This window comes from Uranotaenia lowii, unplaced genomic scaffold (assembly GCF_029784155.1).
Source record: "Uranotaenia lowii strain MFRU-FL unplaced genomic scaffold, ASM2978415v1 HiC_scaffold_161, whole genome shotgun sequence".
Classification (NCBI taxonomy): domain Eukaryota; kingdom Metazoa; phylum Arthropoda; class Insecta; order Diptera; family Culicidae; genus Uranotaenia; species Uranotaenia lowii.
Window position 1 is genome coordinate 34,314 of NW_026597644.1, and position 21,343 is coordinate 55,656.

A 21,343-nucleotide genomic window follows, 5' to 3' on the forward strand; every position below is an offset into this window, starting at 1 on the left:
CTTTCAATTGGACGATTTCTCCCTACTGAAGTACATAATGTCATCTGATAGTTCAAAGACAATAGAAAAATAACAAATGTAAGCAACAGAATTTATTTTTAATCAGTCGGGTTCGTTCTCATCGCCGAAAAAGCAATAATGATATCTTTCCAGGACGGACAGACATTTCTCAGTCCCTTTTTTCCTGGTCCGGGTAGAGCTCCCGGGCGGATTGGAGCGTGTAGAGTCTTCGGTGCCGGTCAAAGGCACGAGACTTGCGAAATTGGTGGTCGGTTCCGTGCAGCCAATCGAGCAATCCAAGGACACCGTAGCATTGGTTAAACCTGAAACGAAAGACACATTTTGATGATCACGCACTTTTGATTCTGTTTTCCTATCACTAATCAAGGAATAATTTCAAACAACTAAAAAGTTTTTATCATTTTATTGTAGAACAGAAAAAATAGGTAATTCCCTCCCATGCGTGTAGATCTTACTGTTGATGATGTATATCGTGAGCTTCCGGTGCTCCAAGCCAGGGCAGATGATATCCGGAGTGGTCGTGAAGGGTGCTTATCAACGCAATGGTGACCCAAACCCACAGCGTTACCACGTGACACCTGGTCAAGTTGACAGCCACCATCATCGGCATCAAATTGCTGACCAGGTGCTCGAATGGGTGAGCATAAATCGCGGCCAGTGCAACCGGTGCGGTCCACTCGTGGTGCTGTTTGTGGATCGATTTGTAGAACCATCTGCTGTGCAGCAGCCGGTGACTGTAGTAGAACATCACCTCGTACGTCAGAGCAAAAACGCCCATTGCCTGGACTACATCACCCACGGATGGTAGTTGGTCCATCTGGTCAGCAGGATTTCGACCCATCACAATACCTATCCAGTAAAACGCGGCCACCGATGGAATTCCAACCACGATCAAATTGAAGTAAGCTGTTTTAAGCAGCTAAAAATGGTTTTATTTTTATAAAGATTCTAAAAACTAAAACAATGAAACCGGTCGATCTACGGTTAATACCTTAGTTAATTGAGGTATCGTCAAAGGTTCGTTGGTTCCGGGTTGCATTTTGTACTTTCTCATCCATTTTGGCCTGTTGGTTATATCCATAAACAGGAAAAGGCTGGAAACAACTGTTACGATAAGTGTGGAATAGATAGTGGATCCAAATACTAGGATGTTGAAATAATTGTGATTGGTACGTTCCAACAGAACGTTCCAGTATTCTTGTAGCATTGCTGCGATTGCACTATAGAAAAACACACAACACTGCACCAAACCGGGTACTAAGCGACACTAAACATTACGCATTGTGACCACCCCAATAAGTCAATTCAAAAGATATCAAGTGCGGAGTCCAAATTTCGTTCAGATGAAAAAAATGAATAATTCAGCGACCTTGACCACCGATCGGACTTCACTCAATGTGGCAGCAGCAGCAGTAGACGTTTCGACGGATGTGAAATCGGTTTTTTCCGAATTGCTAATAGGTGCATTTTCATAACTAAATAAAACAAACACGCATTTAATGCCATTTGACTTAAAAGGTTGATACGAATAGAAAAAAAAATTTAGTCACTCGATTTCTATTTAACTATTGAAGTTGTTAGAACACAGTGTTTAAAATAATGTGTTAAAATACTTCGTCAGTTCGGATTACAGAAACAAACAAATTAACATGTCCTGTCTACTTTAGATCGCCTGTTTTTTTTTTGGAAAAAATAGTTAATCCCTTAAAACTAGAATTGTTATTTTTATTTCTTGAGGGCCTCAATTATTGGGCTATTTGACTATAGGCGTATCGCAAGAATCGCCGCTGAATAGCCTCGAGCTGATCGACACCGTTCTAGTAGTAAGTTTGGGGCCGTCGAGAAGTGACAACATGTCGTTGAAAAAAAAAAATAGGAAAATAATCGGTCCTAGACGGCTACCTTGGGGAGGAGGCAGGGAACTGCCTGGAAAAGGTGTCACCCGTTCGAACAATCAATTTACGACCAGTTAAGTAACTGCGGTACAAGCCAAGTCGAGTACCACAGACAGAACCCTAAGCGTTGCAGTTTACCGATGGCAATTTCATGGTTCCCCTTGTCGAATGCAGCGGACAGATCATTATAGATAGATAGCATCAGTTTGAGATTTGGCAGCAAAACTTTCATGCAAAGTTTGAAATATTTTGCAATAATACTTCCTAAAAATTAAAAAAAAATCATGGATAAGGTTTCGTATGCGTATGTTCAAATCTTAGGGCCCTATAACAGAAGACGAGTCACGAGTCATTTTACTCGAGTGAGCCATTTTGGTATTACAGAATTACAGTAGTCGAGTCGAGTCGAATTTCAGTCGAGTAGCTCGATTGAGTCGAGTGCTTGAAGGTTCGTGACTCAGCTGTTTCACTCGACTACCGTAATACGACATTTCGCTCGACTCGATAGTGACTGGAGTCGAGTCGAGTTACTCGACTCGTCTTATGTAATAAGGCCCTTAATTTTCATGTTTTCCCGGGATCTCGAGAATCGTCAGTCATTCCCGTGAATGCTAAATTGGTCGGAATATGGATACTCTTGCTGGAAGATTCGATTGAAGTGTATCAGTTTGTGACCCAGCATTTCATTTGTTTGTGAATAAAAAAAAAGAATTAAATTTTTTTTCTTTTCAAATTTTTTTTAACTCTAGAAATTAATCTTTATAGAATGACTGCCAGACAAATTTAAAATTTCTAATAGAAAATTCGCAAAAAAAAAGAAAATATTTCTCTTTCGATTTTTCGTTTTGCGACATTTTTAAGAGATGTTGAACACTGAGAAAAATTCATCTTTTAATCGTAGAACTTCGATTTTCCTTAATCAATCTGATCCATTTTTCAAATTTAGATCGTGTAAATTTTAAGTATTTTAGTACATTTTATTGGTTTCGAGAATTCCCAGGATTTTTTAGCGTTTTCCGGGATTTGAAAGTTCCCGAATTTCAAGACATCCCGGAGTCAGGATATCCCGGGTAGGACACTCTAATCCTGTTCTAATTATTTTTGTCGACCTGACTGCTCGATTTGGCGCGGTGTCATCTTGCGCAGCTTTCACCTCGGTTAAGGCGGCATCCAAGGGCTTAAAAAAACCGTGGTCCTTTAAAAATGCAAGCACTTATTATTATAGAAAATCTTCAATGTTCACTCTTTGATTAACATAGACTTACCATGCTTCATCCTGAATCCTCCTCATCTAACTAATCCTGATCCACATTTTCACACGACCAGCCAAACTTCGATTACCTATTTTTCTTGCAAATCAAACATCAAATCAAATTCAGTTTTATTTCGTTTCAAAAGCCTAATTTTCTCTGCGTGAAGTTTTTAACCTGAGACCGGTTAAATATTCAGCTTTTTGGAGTTATTGACGAAATAAGATTTCGCATTTTCACCTCAGATGTACCGCGACGTTTAGAATGACTTTTTTACAGAGCGAAAATTTTTGACGTCCGCGCAAGTCAACGCCTACTCGAACTCTCCCAACATGTGGACGACCATGCCAACAACTGAAAATTAATATTTAATCAATTTTTGAAGCCTAATAATCTTTACCTTAACTCTAATCGAAATGCAGACTTGGGTTGAAATATTTGTCATAAATTGGTGAAAAAACTGGTTTTTCATGTTTCTCCCGAACAAAATGTCTCAAAATCCCATTCCCAATCCCAATTTCAGGCTTGTTGAGCGACTCCTTCCCGTGATCCGATCTGGCCCAAATTAGGCATGAGATCTCGTACTAGGCCTAGGATCAATTTCAGCCTGCAGCGCATAACATTTCCCAGGTTTTGAATTTCCCATACAAATTTGGGGCAATGCGATTCAATGCGAAAATCTTGCGTTGAAATTTTTTGTAATAAGAACTTAAATTTATTTGGTCCTTAGGATTTTAACACCTGGATGTCATTCATCCCTCGTTGTAATAAGAACGACTTGTTCGTTTGATGGTTAGGAATAGAGTAAAAAAAAAAAAATATTTTCAACATAATTGTCATCGGTCATCACCGCTTACTACACACTCCTCCTTAAGCGATGACACCCATAGCTTCTCGGTTCTTCTCCAGCTTTATTCGTGGTAACGGCTTCGTAAGACCATCTGCCACTTGATCGTCGGATGCCACATATTCGATCTCCACAACTTGCCTATCCAGAAGATCTCGGATAAAGTGATGACGCAAATCGATGTGCTTGGTCCGAGCAAAGGCAATCGTGCTCTGATTGTCACATCGAATAAACAGGGGACCACTTTCTTCGAATTGACCAGTAAGACCTTTCCACCAGGTTGCTTCCTGTACCGCTCCAGATTGTTCATCCACTCAGCATCATTCGAGAACAGCATCACGTCGTCCACATAGACCGCCACAAACATAATGTTTCCATCTTGGATGCGGTAGTAAACGCAGGAATCAAATTTGGCTTGAAACATCCCGAACTTCTTGAGCATCATTTCAAATTTGCGGTTCCAGACCCGACTTGACTGCTTCAACCCGTACAAAGCCTTATTGACGATTTGGTCTGGTTCTCGAAAAGAGGGTTGCTGCATGTAAATTTCTTCATCGAGCTCTCCTTGCAGAAATGCAGTTATGGCGTCCATTTGCTGAATCTGCAGAACGCTTCAGCCTTCTTGTTGCTTCTGCATTCCTTGGCGATATGGCCATGTTGGCCACATTTCCTGCATTTTGGTCCTCTTGATGATGAATTTGTCAACTTCTGCTGTCTGCCGGGGTGTCCTACATCCGCTGTTGGTACTTGAATTTTCTGCAACAGTTTTGTTTTGATGGCGTCTCCTGTAATTGCCACGCCGGAGTTCTCCAAGGCCATGATCATCGGCCTGTATTCCTCGGGTAGACCACATCACAGCAGCGCACCAACCCATTCTTCAGAAATGGCAAAATTAATTTTATTTTGCTGATGGGCTGTCGATATAATTGTGTTGACATATACCTGCATTGATGAGCAGCTCGCAAAATCCGTCTTGATTGAGCAAGAGGATAATCTTTGCCCGAGCTTTGCGGTTCTTGTCTGGATAAACTGCTACATCATAACCATCCGGTTTCACCTTCGGTTTAACGGCATCCCAGAGTTCTTCAAGTTCGAAGTAGGTTTGTACGGCAAATTTCCATGTAGCCCAGTTCTCTCTGCCTTGAAGTCGCTCTATGCCAGGAAGGTTTGAAATTCCGTGAGAAGCCATATCTTGAGGACAAAATCTTCTAAACGTAACGTGGGTCCATAACCTTTTGTAATAAGAACGACTTGTTCGTTTGATGGTTAGGAATAGAATAACAAAATTTATTTTCAACATAATTGTCATCGGTTATCACTGCTTACTACAACAAAGTTTTGTTGAAAAATCAACTTTCTGGAATTAAGCCAGTTTTCCAAAAAACGGTCGGTTTTCCGAAAAAAAACGTATCAGAAGTAGACCCATGTAACTTATCGAAAATTCTTTCTATACGCTCAGTACTGCTCCCTTCTGAGAAGGGGTATCATAACAGGCGAGGCGACTGAAATAGCTTGTACACCCTCCATGGGGGTCAATGGTTTGAGTATTCAACAACTTGAACGTCAAATAACATACAAAATTATCAAAGCAATCGATGTTCGTATTTGCACTGTTGGTATCAATTTCAACATACTTGTTTTTATGAATTAAAAGATTCCCAATTGAGTATTCAATAGATGATTTTCTTCTCGAACAGAGTAAATTTAGAAAGGCAGAGTTTCGGTTTAATTCAAATTCAAATCAATTTTTTTCCGAATGGCAATATATGGTTAATAATTCGTGCACAAGGTCAACCAAAATATATTTTTAGCATTTAAAGCATTGTAGATGGCTCTGAAGTACTCACTTCCAACAAATATACTTTTAAAGCAGATTTGTTTTTCCAAGACACAAATTGGTTACCATGGCTAGATGCATGAATCTTGATGCCCGAACTCTTAAGGTGGCGTTGCGAACATCGAAAGTCCGTATAGAAGAATTAATGTTCGCGGCAAAGCTCACTTCTTTATCTTGAAGTGACGGTATCTTTGCCAGAAGACAATTTTTTGTCAAATTTGTTTTGAATTCATTTGGCATTAACTTTGAAATTTCGATTTTTCGATTTCCTTAGGTTTCGATGGTAAAAAACCGAAACTTTGAGCGCTTTCATGCACCCCTAAATCAAGTCCGATTGAGCTGAAATTTTGCACAGGTCAGTTCTTTGGGCTAATCTACAAAATGTATACAATCAGGATTCACAATTAGATCATGAAAGTTTTCGCATAGATACAATCTCTGCTGATTTTTTAATTTGAACATTTCCAACAGCCACTTGTAGGAAATCTCAATCAGTAATTCTATACAGCATCATATACAGCATTTACGCCTAAGTTCGCAGGTCTTACTTTTGATGATGGAAATCGTGTGACTCCGAGGAACGCATCAACGGAAGATGGTATCCGGAATGGTTGTGCAGTGTTCCTGTCAGTGTGATGAACAGCCAAAACCAGAGCGTCAGCAAATGGCATCTGGTCAGCGCGACGCCCACGAATATCGGCAACAGATTGCTGACCAGATGCTCCAGCGGATGAGCATAAACCGCGGCCAGGGCCACTGGAGCCGTCCACTCGTGGTGCTGTTTGTGGATGACCTTGTAGAACCATTTCGTATGCAACAACCGGTGACTGTAGTAGAACACCACCTCGAACGAAAGAGCGAAAACAGGAACGGCACCCAACACCGATCCCCAGGATGGCAGGTGCAAGACATGATCGGCTGGATCGTGACCCAACAAAACGGCTATTTTGAAAAAAGCCGCAATCGACAGGACCCCAACCACTACTAGGTTGAAGTAAGCCAATTTTACGAGCTAAATAGGGCAGGAACGAAAAATTAGAATTGATCACAAGGTTGCTATTTTAGATCAACTCAGCTATACCTTGACCAATTGGGGTAGCGTTAACGGTTCGTTGGTTCCTGGTTGAATCTTATACTTTCGCATCCATTTTGGCCTGTTTGTGAGGTCCATAAACAGGAAAAAGCTAGAAACAATCGTCACCAGAAGCGTCGAATAGATGGTCGAACCAAACACTAGTAAACTAAAATAATCATGATTTATTCTTTCTAGTACTTGATCCCAGTATGGTTGTAACATGGCGACCGTCAAAAACGCAGAAAGAAACACCACTGAAACACTGCACTGCACTGCACCAATTTTGAAACTAAACTAAACGCCACGATGACCTACCCTCGCGGGGGAGGGACATTCGAATGGAACGGAATTACCCATCCAAACTATTGAGTTTCCAGTGGCATAGAACGAATAAATTAGTGGCCTCAAAAGCCTTAGTTTTTGATACGGAAGTGTGGAGGAGAAAAATTATGCGACGGATTGACAATAATTGAAGGTGCGATCGTTGGCTGTTTTTTTTTCTAATGGTTTCTTTTCATTTAAATGTTTTGTTTGAGAAACGTGCCAACATTCGTGCGGAAACTGATCGATCAGTCGGAAAATTGATCGAATGACAAATGGGGTTCCTTTTCGAGAGAATCGTAAACCCCTTTATCTCGCACTTACCTCTGGTGGTGGAAATCGTGGGCCTGGGAAGGTCCCAACCATGGTAGGTGGTACCCGGAATGATCGTGCAAGGTACCGATCAGAGCGATAGTGACCCAAACCCATAGCGTCACCACGTGGCATCTGGTCAGGACCACGGCCACAAACATGGGTAGAAGATTGCTGAACACGTGTTCGATGGGATGGGCGTAGACTGCGGCTAGTGCCACCGGGGACTTCCACTCGTGGTGCTTCTTGTGGATCAGTTTGTAGAGACACTTACAATGCAACAGTCGATGGCTGTAGTAAAACACCACTTCGGCCGCCACAACAAACACAGGCATGGCACGCAGAACTGTTCCCAACGTTGGAAGTTCTCGAAAAGTCTTCGGATTATGACCAAGCAAAATGCCCAGTTTGTAAAATATGGCAATTGATGTGGCACCTACCACTACCAAATTGAACAGAGCTGTGATGATCAGCTGCAAATAATCACAATCAGACTAGTATTTGATCTGCTAGAAAATCCTTTCTCAAAGGACCACCTGGACTAATTTATTCAGGCTTAACGGTTCGTTTGTTCCCGGTTGAATTTTGTACTTTCTCATCCATTTTATTTATTTATTTCTTTATTTATTTATTTATTTATTTATTTCTGGAGTCTTTGACTATTGTCATACAGACTGATTGTTTAAGATTAGCTTATATTTAGATTACATTGCAATTAGGTTAGGTGACGTCACGGATTGCACATTTAAACTTAGATTTTGTAACATGATAGTCAAACAAGTGAGAAACAGCATTGAAAACTTCACAACATCGAAAGAGTGGGTGATTCTGTCCGAAGACAGTCCTGCTTCTTGGCAGCCAAAACATGGTTTGATTACGCAGTCGGCGTGCTGGAACGTATATGTTCAATCTCTGAAGCAATTGCGGGCAGTCAACGGCATTTGTCAAGATATCGTAAACGAAGGTGCGCTGTAGAAAGGTTCTTCTTTGGCTCAAAGACGTCATTGATAGCAAGGCACACCTCTCAGAATAGGGTGGTAACCGTACGGGATCTTGCCATGGCAATCGTCGCAGGGCGTAGCGGAGGAATTTTTTCTGAATCCTTTCGAGTCTTTCGCTGTGGACAGAGTGGTAGGGTGCCCAGACCGGTACCGCATATTCCAGAACACTGCGTACCAATGAGCAGAAAACTGTTTTCAGAGCATACGGGTCCTCAAAGCTGAGTGTATTCCGACGCAGGAAGCCGAGCAAAGCGAAGGCTTTGGCTACAGTGGTCGCGGTGTGCTGAACAAATGAGAGCTTTTGGTCAAACGTTATTCCGAGGTCTTTAATAAAGCTTACTCTTTCGAGAGAGGTGTCCCTTAGACCGTAGTCGTAGACAACAGAGGCTCTAGTTCTGAAAAAGCTTATACACTTGCATTTTTCGGCGTTAACCTCCATACCGTGTAATCCACACCATACTAATAATCGATCGACGTCCTCCTGAAGCGCAACACAATCCAATATCGAATCGATGGTCCGGTAGATTTTGAGATCATCTGCAAACAGCAGTTTCGGCGACTGAAGGAATGTTGCCAGGTCGTTAATAAAAATCACGAAGATGAGCGGTCCAAGATGACTACCCTGCGGAACACCAGACGGCATGTCGAATACGGAGGAGTGAGTCCCACGAATGTTTATAAAGCCTTTACGATTCAGCAGATACGAATACAGCCATTTAGTTGCCCACTCGGGAAATCCATATCGATCAAGTTTTTCTCTTACGATTCTGTGAGGTACTTTGTCGAAAGCTTTAGCAAAATCTACGTATATCGAATCCACTTGCAGTTTTTTACCTGTTGCAGAATGCAAATCGCTGGCATAAATCATTAAGTTAGTCAAGGTTGATCTTTTTTTGATGAACCCGTGCTGGACATCGGTTAGAATTGGAGAGGCTGCTGAGTAGATTCTCTCGTATATCAGGACTTCTAGCACTTTGGAAAAGCAGCAAAGAATCGATATTGGCCTGTAATTCTCCACACGATGAGCATTTCCTGACTTATGGATCGGTGAGATTGATGCGATTTTCCACAGAGTAGGAAAAGTACCTTCCGAGATCGATCGATTGAAAATCATGCACAGCGGTGTGACAAGCGAAGCAGCTATCTTTACAACAAGCGATGTTGGAATCCCATCAGGCCCAGATCCTTTCGAGGGATCAAGAGAATTTAGTACTTTAAGAACTTCTTGTTCACTGAAAACGGGTTGCGGTAGAATGATGTCATAGCTAGGAAGTGTATCAAAGTACACATTATTACAATCAGGAGTGACTGGGCTATACACGCTGCTAAAAAAATCTGCAAACAAGTCAGCTGACTCTTTGATGTTTTCCGATGTGCGTCCTTGAAGCGTCATAGACGATGGGATACAATTAGTAAGGCGGCGGCTATTGATGTATTTCCAGAATGTCGAAGGATCTTGCTTCACGTTGCGTTCGATGTTAGAAATATATTGGTTGAAAACAGCGTTGCGAAGAGTCGAATATGCAATCTCTAGCCTTGAGAGCATTGACTTGTTTTGGTCCGTTCGGTCTCGAAGGTAGCGTTTACGGGCTTTGCGAACTAAGTTGCGGCTCCTCCGTAACTCAGAATTCCACCAAGGGAGCTTGTAAGGCTGATGTCGGGGTAGTCGTTTAGGCGGCGTGTGAATGTGTAAGACGTCCCAGAGATGATCATAGAAGGTTGATACAGCAACATCGATGTTCAGACCTTCGAAAAGTATTTGCCAGTTTGTGTTCAGTAACAATTCCATAACACGGTCGGTATCACAGTGCATAAAATCTAGATTTAGTCTATGCGAGCTAACGGGATCCGTAAGCTCGTCAGAAAAATAGTCGAGCAGTAAAACAGTTGGATAATGATGTCGGTCGGTGTTTAAAATTGCGTTTGGAGGGTGTAAAATATCAGCTAAATCGGGTCTATTCACAAACAGAAGGTCTAGAATTCTACCATTGGCGTTCGCAAGCGAACACATCTGAGACAACCCGCAGGCTATCGTCGATTCGATGACAGCAAGCTCCTGCTCGGTGGAGGCGTTTACTGGTAAAAATCCATCTGCATCCTCGTCGAAGGTCCAAAGCAAATTCGGTAGGTTGTAATCCCCAGCCAAGACGATTATATCATTACTACTAATCATATTCGTCAAGAATTCGAGAGCAGACATGTGAGATGCATACATGGCAGTTTCGCTGTTTGGCCTAAAATAGGCACAGCAGAAATAGACATTGCGACACCGATCTTTGATTCGCACAACAACTTGCTCTAGGTGGTCACAGCCTGGTATCGCAACCGAGGCTACGTCTATACCATGTCGAACTGCAATTAACACACCTCCTCCACGTCTTAGATGGCTTGTGTTGGCATTTCTATCATTACGGTAGATCTTATAGTTAGAGGCTAGTTCACTGTTGCCGATGTCGTTCTTCAGCCAAGTCTCTGTTATCATGATGACATCATAGTCACATGAAGACAGTGCTAACAAAAACTCATTGGTTTTGGTACGCATACCACCGGCGTTCTGGTAATACACCATTAGCTGGGCGTTTGAGTTCGTTGTGGCGGAATGAGCGAGAACTGATGTGCTGAATGGAGCGGGTGATGGCGGAGAAGAATCAGCAGTGGCGGGTTGAGTTTCTTGATACGGTTGATTATCGAAGTTGGTCGCCTCGCTCAAATTGGAGTCGCGAAAGGTGTCATTTGATTCGGTTTGAATTCCAAACGGGGCTGCTTCGGGTTGGGAAAAAAACGTTCGGAAGTATTCTCTACAAACTGGCGAAAACGAATTCCAGCGGGCCAGGTCTCTGATGACAAAGCTTTCTCTTTAAAGTCAAGAGAAATTCCAACTTTGTAAGAGACAAATGACAAGGTGCTAACTTCTCTGCCCAGGGGAACCAATTTTTTTAGTTGAACTTCATCTGTACCTAGTTGGGAACGCACAAACCGCAGAATGTTTTCTTCAGGCGCACTTGGAGCAATACCAGAAAGATAGAGCCAGAATGAGGGAGATGCCGTAAACAAATGGTTTTGAATCGTGATTTCGTTGTTAGCCGCACCGGTACCCACGGCGCACATTAGGTTTGGCTGACGTGCACTGATGTTCTCGATAACAAGTGGTTTATCACGACGACGTTTAAGATGAGCAGAAGTAGGTGCAGCGGATCCCATGGAAGGACCAGCTCTTGGTTTGAGAGTAGGAGTGGCACAAACGTTTATCGGAGGAGGGTTAGAACGTAGTTCATTCCTGACTTCTTGTAGAATACTCTCGCGGATCTCAGTTCTAAGTGAATCCTTCAAGGAGTCAATTAAAGCATTGTTTGCAACGTTGGTTGAAATCAAAGCATTAGAAAAACGAGCTTTGGATATCATCAACTTGCAACCGTTGCACATCCAAACAAGATGCGTATTTTTGCGAAGATCCGCGCGAGAGTTTTCATGCAGACCCGAGCATTTGAGGCAAACAACAATCGAGCAAAAAACTCCGCATTTGACAAATTCCCCATCAAAAGTATTAGCGCACTTTTCACATAGATTCGACATTGTGAAAACTTATTTCCTGATAAAATGTTACCAAAGTTGACGTTCAGGTGGCGCTGCTGTGTAATTTGTCAAATGGGCTTCACGGGCTTCAGCTGTCAGCTGTCACTAAAATTTTTTTTTGAACCCGGGCTCCCGGTCTAGAATGTTGACGTTACCTGGATCCTCTTAGCTGGAGCGAGATGGAGAATGATGTTGTTTACTTTTTGTAGCTCGGCAAATCTTCAGCGGAGTAAGCAGGATAGGGCGTGTTTGTTTTGATGGGAGTATCGGGGTCCGTAAATAAAAACAGCAGAAGCAGCAGTTGTTTTTTATTGGGCCGTATGCAATACAGGTTTTTTAAGAACCTTTTTTTGGCCTGTTAGTGAGATCCATAAACAGGAAAAGGCTAGAAACAACCGCAGTCAAAAGTGTGGAATAGATCACGGTACCCACTACAAATAACCGAAAATAGTCGTAATCTATTCGTTCGAGCAGAACGTCCCAATGGTGTTGCCACATGGTTGTTCTATTTTCGCTTTTTCCAGCACACCTCAGTCACTGTTACACGAAAAACTGCACCGTGCCACCGTTTTCATTCAACTGAACTCTCGATCCCCGGTCAGATCCGAAAATTGTTCGGACGTGACTTCCATTTGCAAAAATTGGTTATTCGACAGCCTTCATTTTGTGCGGAAGTCACCTGTTGTGTACTTACCGAAAAATGTTCAACATATTAGTAACGGTTAAATCTGACATCACTAGGTTTTGAAGTAGACAAGAAATAAAGAACTAAATTGACCTGATCAATTACAGAACCATTTTTCAAGATCGAGAAAAAAACGAGGAAAATGCATGAAGAGATCTATGTTATGATATTATTTAATGATGAGAGGCTGAATTAAGGACTCCTTTCGAAAAGAAAGAGGTAGGTAAATAATCAACTGTTAGACACTGTGGTATAGTTTCCAATTTCCGATAGTGATCGAAGTAATCGGGGAGGTCTTTTGGATGGTCAGTCAAACTGATTAGACTGAAATTAATAAAACAAGTCCTTCAAGTTAAATGAAAAGAAGAGTTTAATTCAGTTTATCCGGAGAAGACGGTTGAAGTTTTTGATTAACTTTCAAAATTTCAACCACATGAGACTTGAAAAAAATTGCTCTTCCAAAAACTGTTGAAGTTTTCGAACAAATTGAAATTTTTTTGAAATTTCGGTACAGTTGGTTTGGTGCAACGGGGAATGAAGTCGGATTTGCTGTGATTTGGCAGATGGATTTGTGCTGCTCAGGTTCCCGGTTCCCTGATCTAATGCCAAGCTCAAATCAGCCGCCTTGGACCTCCGGACTGAAGACTGCACTAAAGATGAAGGAAGTATAGATGCAGGGATTTAACAGTTCTTGGACCGGGACTCAAAGCTAAGTACCATTTTTTAACGTAACATTGTCATCACATTTATTGCATTCTAACGGAACACCGGTAAATAGGTTTTTGTATCGAAACTTTCGTAAATCTATTATTTTTAGAGGATGTTTAATCATTATCAAAAACTTTTACATGAAAATCTGCTGAGAAATTGTTCGTTTATGATTTACGATCAAAAGCTTAATCACTTTCATGTTGCTTCGACCAAAAAAAAAAAAACAAAACGTGGTTTACAAATTTCAAATAAAGCCGAATCCATTTTCAATTCATTCTTTTGTTATCCTCCCTGCCTTCGATTTTTCCGAAAATCCAGAAGGGGGAAATAAATAAATTTCAAGGTATAAAATTAGGTAATATAAAATTTTACAAGTTTTTCTAATATTCAAACCATTGGAAGAGCGGAAGTTTTTTGTTTTCTTCTCCTGCCAAAATTCGTGAAATTTTTTTCATGATTTGTGATAAAATAACAAAAATTAAATTGTAAAGTTCAGTGCACATTAGGAGCAACCTGCCATCCATCAGTTTTAAAAACGATCGAGATATGTGAAAATCTTAGGAGGAAGCCGAGGAGGATGTTTTCGTACTTCCGATGGATACCGCTACATCTTCTGGCATTTAGTGAATCTATCAAAAGCTAAAAAGCTGAAAGCTGCGAAAAATTCACCAGGAGCTAAGTATCTTTCAATGTTTTAAAACTTCGATATTTATCCGTTGAAGGACAGTTCGAATCTTCTCGCGTTACGTTTAGGGCACATGACTTTCTGGGGCTTATTCTGCGACGCGAGTGACATGACTTACGAAATGTTATATCATTTTGCTGGCTTAAATAGCTTTTTTAGGCTCGAAATTTTCGTTCGAATATGCTGTTATTGGTCTTCAGAGCTCATCGATACAAAAATTTCCTTTCGAAAGCATTTTCTGCAGTCAGGACGAAGACGTGAAAATTCGTGAGTCATGTCACTCGAGTCGCAGAATAAGCCCCCCTGTCTAATATGCTGCTCTTAAATGTTGGCTTATAATTTTTACTTCTGACAATTAGTGAAAAGAGGTTTTGAATGATATTTGAGAATAGACAAGCTATTTCACTAGGTGGTGGGAGGAAAATATGAAAAGTTTATTAATTTTCCACCTTTTCATTGCGGTTACTGGATTTTTATTTTTTTAAGAATTCGTTTAAACATTTGAAACGATTTGGACTGTTTAATTGAAGAATCAAGCTTGTTTAGTTGAAAAAAGGTTTTTCCGGGAAACATTCAAAACTCTGCATTATGAATTAAGTTTCATTTTCAATTTCAGTAAATTTTTTCAGTGCATAACACTAGTCAAAAGTGTTTCCCGATTATATCCTTTTACCTAATCCACACAAATTTTTTTTTTTGCTAGGATGCAGAGGTGACCTCGGTCCTAAAGCGTGAATTATTATTCTTTCAATCCCTTTTCTCTTTTTTCTTTTATCCATTGACTATTAGGACGTGACTGGCGCCGTTATTGATGTATAAAGAGAGAGCATCAGTTTTGTTCATTGTGAATGTGCTGTCAATCACAGATACCATGCATTTGACCTCTGGATAAAATTGATGGCTTCGGTCAATCACGGAGTAGCAACCATTGGCGATGTGGAATCCGTTCCACTGAGCCACGCTTGCGATCATGGAATTTGAAATGCGTTTATTTTAATATCGGTGAAAAATTAATTTAAAGTTTGACGAAGCTTATAAGGAACTATTGATTAAGGATATTTTTCATGTTGTGTTTTAAGTTCAATGATTTAAGGTGGATGTGAGTAGTCAATCAAGCTAAGATAAGCTAAGCTAAGCTAACTTTCAAAATTTCAATCATATGAGTGATCTCGCCAAAAGTTAAAAAATTGAAAATAATTTACTTGGTTCGCCTTTAACAGCAGTTTTGGCAACTGAAACAAACTGGGAAGAAAGCGATAAAAGTGAAGAGATCTTTGGAAGCATGTTTGGTGTTCTAACACCCATAGAAGAGGTTGCAAAAATGAATTGCCAATTTGGCAAATCTCTGTGTCTAAAATGCGCTGAAAAGTGTACTGTGCAAAAGATGATATGTTTGAAAAAGCACGACTGGCATAAGGACTCAAGCTGCCAAGCAAAATGAATTGTCGAGTTCATTCAAATCGCGCAGGGCGATGGTCTATCCTGCATGATGGTCAACGTGGTGCTAGAAGGTGTTGAAGAAGTTTTCCCATCGCAGCAATCAGGTTTTCTCTAGAACACTGGTTGCTATGAAGAATAAATAAAATTTTCCTTATGTTACTTGCCCTTACGAAAACCACACGCGTTTCATTTTACTCTGCCCATTAGGTTATGGACCCAGAGAAAGTAACGATAATCAGGAAGTTTTCAGCAAGTAGTAAAACAGCATGAGCACAACGAGAAGAGTTGCTGCTAGCCAAGGCGGGGGCGGAGATGGTGCACAAGCTCGGAACCAGAACTTTGCCACACAGGGCCACCCAGCAATAGAGCGACTGGTCGGTCGGGAGAACTGGAGGACCTGGAAGTTCGCAGTCAAGACCTATCTGGAAGTGGAAGATCTCTGGGACGTGGTGCAGCCAACTGCCAATCCGGACGGTTCTTTGCCTGCTGTGGATCCTAGGAAGGATCGAATTGCGAGAGGATAAATCATTCTTTTTCTCGACCCCGTAAACTGCATCCACGTGGAAAACGTGAACACTGCTGCTGAGGTTTGGACGAAACTGGTCAACACATTTGAAGACACCGGTCTGACTCGTCAATGGGCTCTTCTACACAAGCTCATTTCGACGAATTTATCAAGTTGCGGAACCATGGAAGCGTACGTGAATCGGATGATTACCACCGCCAATCAACTTATAGGAATAGGTTTTCCCTTGGACGATAGGTGGATTGGAATGATGTTGCTGGCGGGATTGCCGCTGGAATATCGTCCGATGGTCATGGGTCTTGAGAATTCTGGTATTGCAATAACTGGTGACGTCATAAAGACCAAATTGCTACAGGAGATCGAGATGCCCGAGATCAATCCCACTCAAGCCTTTGTTTCAAGACGTCCATTCAAGCCGAAGAATCACAACTCCAAGGTATCCCAAAATTCGTCAGGTGCTCCGAATAAAGCGAAAGGACCCCAATGTCGTCGCTGCGAAAAATTCGGGCACATCGCCAAGGATTGTATGGCCAGAGAACCAACCAAGAACAAAGTCGACAGGAAAGGTGATGCATTTTGTGTTGTACTGTCAGCACTGAATACAACCGAGGACAACGAATGGTACCTCGACTCCGGAGCGGTGAAACATCTGACCAAAAACGAAGCCCTTTTGGAAGATATCAAGGAATCGACGGGGAGTATCATCGCTGCCAACAAACAGTCCATGAAGACTGTTGGCGAAGGCACAGCGAAACTTCAACCAACCTGTAACAAATATTCCATAGACGTCAAGAATGTTGAATTGGTTTCAGATTTAGCCGTAAATCTTCTGTCTGTCGGAAGAATCGTGGAACAAGGTCACACTGTCACATTCGACCAGCATGGATGTGAGGTTCGAAATTCCCGAGGCAAGCTGATTGCAGATGGTTGCAGATCCAACGACTTGTTCAAGCTGAATCAAAAGAAGTCGTCTGTCCTGGCGTGTCCAACTCGAGATTCTGTTCGATTGTGGCACAAACGCATGGGACACATGTGCATCAAGAATTTGAAGCTGCTGAAGGATGGTCTCGCGAATGGTATAAAATTCAACGGTCAAGAATGTGGAGATTGCAAGGTGTGTGCTGAAGGCAAACTAACTCGATTGCCGTTTAGCCATGTCGGAACGCGAGCTACTGGTATTCTGGATTTGGTCCACTCCGATATATGTGGTCCGATGGAAGAGGAGTCGTTGGGAGGTCGGCGTTACTATTTGTCCTTCATCGATGACAAAACCCGCAAGATTTTCATTTATTTTTTGCGAACCAAGAGCCAAGAAGAGGTTTTACAAAATTTCAAGGAGTTCAAGAGTATGGCCGAGACTCAAACCGGAAGGAAAATCAAGACATTGAGAACGGACAACGGCAAAGAATATCGCAACGCGATGTTCGAAACTCACCTGAAGGAATCCGGAATTAAGCATCAAACAAGCGTCGAGTATACCCCCGAGCAGAACGGACTCGCTGAACGAGTCAACCGCACGATAGTCGAGCGCGCCAAATGTATGCTGTTCGAGGCGCATCTTCCGAAACCGTTTTGAGCCGAAGCGGTCGCTGCTGCTGTTTATTTGGTAAACAGATCACCCACGAAAGGTATCGACGTTACGCCGGAAGAGGCGTGGACCGGGCGCAAACCGAACCTGCAACACGTGAGAGTGTTCGGCACTACTGTGATGGCACATGTACCCAAGTGCAAGCGCAAGAAGTGGGACAAGAAGGCGATCGAATGTATTCTCACTGGTTTTAATGAGAATTCGAAGGCGTACCGATTATACGACATCGCAAAGGACGAAATTTTTAAATCCCGAGATGTTTCGTTCATTGCTGAGGGCGAAATCAACCGAGCTCAATCAAGCGTTGCTGAAGGCAGAAGAGCTACTACGTTAGTCAGGTTGGACTTCAATGAATTAGTGCCAATGTCGTCAACATCAGTTCAAGAAGAACCCGAAATCGAAAACGAAGATGAACCTGCTGAAGAAACCGAATCGGAAGCAAGTTTTTTCGAGGCAAACGATACTTTGGTCGAAAGTGAGGTTCCTGCCATTCCCACGATGAGGCGAAGCAACAGAGAACGGTTCATTTCTACGAGATACCGCAATTATCAGCTCGATTGCACTGGCCTACCTTCATCAAAGTTTGCTGATGGTTCATCGCCGATGATTGAAACTGGATCGGAATCCGGGCGTATCAGCACTGCGCCCCCCCTCGCCTTCGTCGAATGAACAACCAGGTGACAATGAGGTCCCAACACGGTTGATGCTCTGCGATCGGGGGCGCCTCCCCCAAGGCAAGTATAATTCATTACTTTCCCTTAGTTCAATTACTGGTTCCGATGTTTCACAGTTCCTGCCGGATGATCCCTTGTCACATCAAGAAGCGTTGGCCCGTGACGATGCCGAAAGCTGGAAAAGTGCGATGCAGGAGGAGCATGATGCTTTTATCTCGAACGGTACATGGGAGCTTTGTGACCTGCCCGCAGGACGAAATGCAATCAAATGCAAATGGGTGTACCGAACCAAGCTGAACGGTGATGGCAAAATCGATCGACACAAAGCCAGGCTCGTCGTCAAAGGATATTCGCAGCGAAAGGGGGTAGATTACCAGGAAACCTACTCTCCAGTTGTCCGGTATGGTTCGCTACGTTATCTTTTCGTGCTCGCTGCACGCCGGGACATGAAGGTCGATCAAATGGATGCCATCACTGCGTTCCTTCAAGGAGATTTGACGGAGGAAATTTATATGGAGCAACCACCATGCTTCATCGACGAGAACAACAGATCCAAGGTATGTCGTCTCAAGAAAGCTCTCTATGGACTCAAACAGTCAAGCAGAGTCTGGAACAAGAAGCTTGATGTCGCTTTCAAGAAGTTCGGCCTCCAATGCACCGGTTACGATCCGTGCGTGTACATCAAGGTTTCCGGAAACAAAAGATTATTTGTAGCTGTTTACGTTGACGACTTACTCATCTTTAGCAATTGCGATCTGTGGAAAAAGGAGATAAAAAGAAAGCTGAATCAAGAATTTAAAATGAAGGATTTGGGTCCCGCCAAGCATGTTCTGGGAATCCGAATCACCCGGAGCACAAATCAAATTGCTCTGGACCAGGAACAATACGTCGACGGATTGCTGAATCGTTTCAACATGGCCAATTCTAAGCCGGTCAGTACTCCGATGAACTCGACGGTGAGGTTGTCTCGTGAAAGCTGCCCAACGAGTGCTGAGGAAGCTGAGAAGATGAAATCCGTTCCGTACCAGGAGGCGATAGGTTCGTTGATGTATCTGGCTCAATCAACTCGACCAGATATTTGCTACGCGGTCAACATCTTAAGTCGTTTCAATTCAAATCCTGGAGAACGACACTGGGCTGCAGTGAAACACTTGTTTCGATATTTACGAGGAACATCCAAAATGCGATTGACGTACACGAAGACAGGCAAACCAGACATCGATGGATTTGCGGATGCTGATTGGGCTACCGATCAAGAGGATCGCAAACCAATTACTGGATATGTCTTTACCGCGCAAGGAGGAGCTATTTCCTGGAGCAGCAAGCGTCAGCAAACCGTTGCTTTTTCCACATGTGAGGCCGAATACATGTCGTTGTCAGCTGCGGTGCAAGAGGCTCTATGGTGGCGACGACTGCGTGGAAGAATTGAGGAGGAGAAGGCTGTTGTAATCCATTGCGACAACCAAAGCGCTATTTGCGTTGCCCAGAATGGTGGATATCATGCAAGGACCAAACACATTGATATCCGTCATCATTTCATCAGGGATGTTGGAGAAAGGCGAAGTTAAAAGCAAACTGCTGATGGGACTGACCAAGCCACTGAATCGAGAGAAGATACATTTCTTTCAAAGTGCTCTCGGTCTGCAGCATCCAGAAGTTTGAGGAGGAGTGAAGAAGTTTTCCCATCGCAGCAATCAGGTTTTCTCTAGAACACTGATTGCTATGAAGAATAAATAAAATTTTCATGATGTTACTTGCCCTTACGAAAACCACACGCGTTTCATTTTACTCTGCCCATTAGGTGTTATTCGACGAGTGGTTGGCGAAATACGGGACACGATTTTCAACAGATCTAGTCAACTTATCTGCTTTGACGACGACATAAATATAGTCAGCAGATCATCTGCGGCGGTGGAGAAGATCTACCGCAAACTGAAACGCGAATCAGGAAGAATTGGGTTAATGATCAATACGTCTAAGGGGCCGTTCACTAATTACGTAAGCACGATTTTGGAAATTTTCAACCCTCCCTCCCCCCCTGGTAAGACAAAGTAAGATTTTTCAAAACCCCCCCTCCCCCCCCTAGTAAGATCTTACGTTTTTTATTCTTTGAGAAACTGACACTTTTTTTAAGTTTTATTTTTGACACTTTACCAGCATTATGGCATTCGTGTCAGAGGAATTGACACGTTTTTTTTTTCAAAAGTAGCTTGAAAATATTAAAAAAGTGACATACATACTACAAAGCAAAGCACTTTTCAAGTAAAATCAAAAAGCTGTATTGGAAAAGCACAATCTATACAAAACAACAGATAAAATGTCATACACGATTAAAGGAAACATTTTTCAAGACATGTTTGGGATAACAATAATTTTCAATAAATTTCCACAATCGAATAAACGATATAAAATCTAAATTCCGATTTCAAAAAGAGAGATAAGGTTAGCACAATGTACCATAAAAAATTGTTATGTTTTTTACCTGAAAATCATAAAAATCTTTAAAAAAATATCATTTTATACTACTAGAATTGGGGTAAAAATGTTTAACAACAATCACGTTGTCAACTAACCTAAAAGCTCAGACTCATTCAGCGGTTAGCGATAAAGTTTTAGGATTATTTTGGTAAATCTTTTGTAAAATTTAGAGTTGGTAGTGTCTATCACTGAAAAAACTGTCTAGACATTCATTATTTAAAGCGCCTTATATTGATTTTTAAAGATTTTTTTTCTGAATGAAGTCATTTTCGAAATTCGATGGATTCAAATTGTGGTGTCACAACGCGCCATTTTCCTTGTTGTTTCTATAAGTTTCTTAATTGAAAAGATTGTTATGAGGAAAAGCGAAAAACGACGATCTTTTTAAATAATGTGATTTAGTGTTATTGGTTTGAATTGATTC

At 41.9% G+C, this 21,343-nt stretch overlaps 2 protein-coding genes across 6 annotated transcripts in view; both read right to left on the bottom strand.

Annotated features, from left to right (window-relative positions):
• Positions 1-87: 87 nt before the first annotated feature.
• The window catches only part of LOC129759466 (fatty acid hydroxylase domain-containing protein 2-like), a 34,088-nt gene continuing 12,832 nt past the window's right edge, over positions 88-21,343 (bottom strand). For 3 of the 5 annotated variants that reach the window (XM_055756933.1, XM_055756934.1, XM_055756932.1), the window contains one exon: positions 88-323. In XM_055756933.1, coding sequence (XP_055612908.1) covers positions 170-323 — 154 coding nt within the window. In that variant the 3' untranslated portion in view covers positions 88-169. Of the gene's footprint in view, positions 324-476; positions 941-1,012; positions 2,445-3,181; positions 3,646-21,343 lie in introns of those variants that run through there. The other 2 variants (XM_055756931.1, XM_055756930.1) reach the window with 2 other exon arrangements.
• Positions 7,567-12,686, bottom strand: LOC129759467 (fatty acid hydroxylase domain-containing protein 2-like). The gene is made up of 3 exons (XM_055756935.1): positions 12,480-12,686; positions 8,095-8,159; positions 7,567-8,031 (listed from the first exon to the last, which is right to left on the bottom strand). The coding sequence occupies exons 1-3, from the start codon at positions 12,628-12,630 to the stop codon at positions 7,567-7,569; spliced, it is 681 nt and encodes a 226-aa protein (XP_055612910.1). The 5' UTR covers positions 12,631-12,686.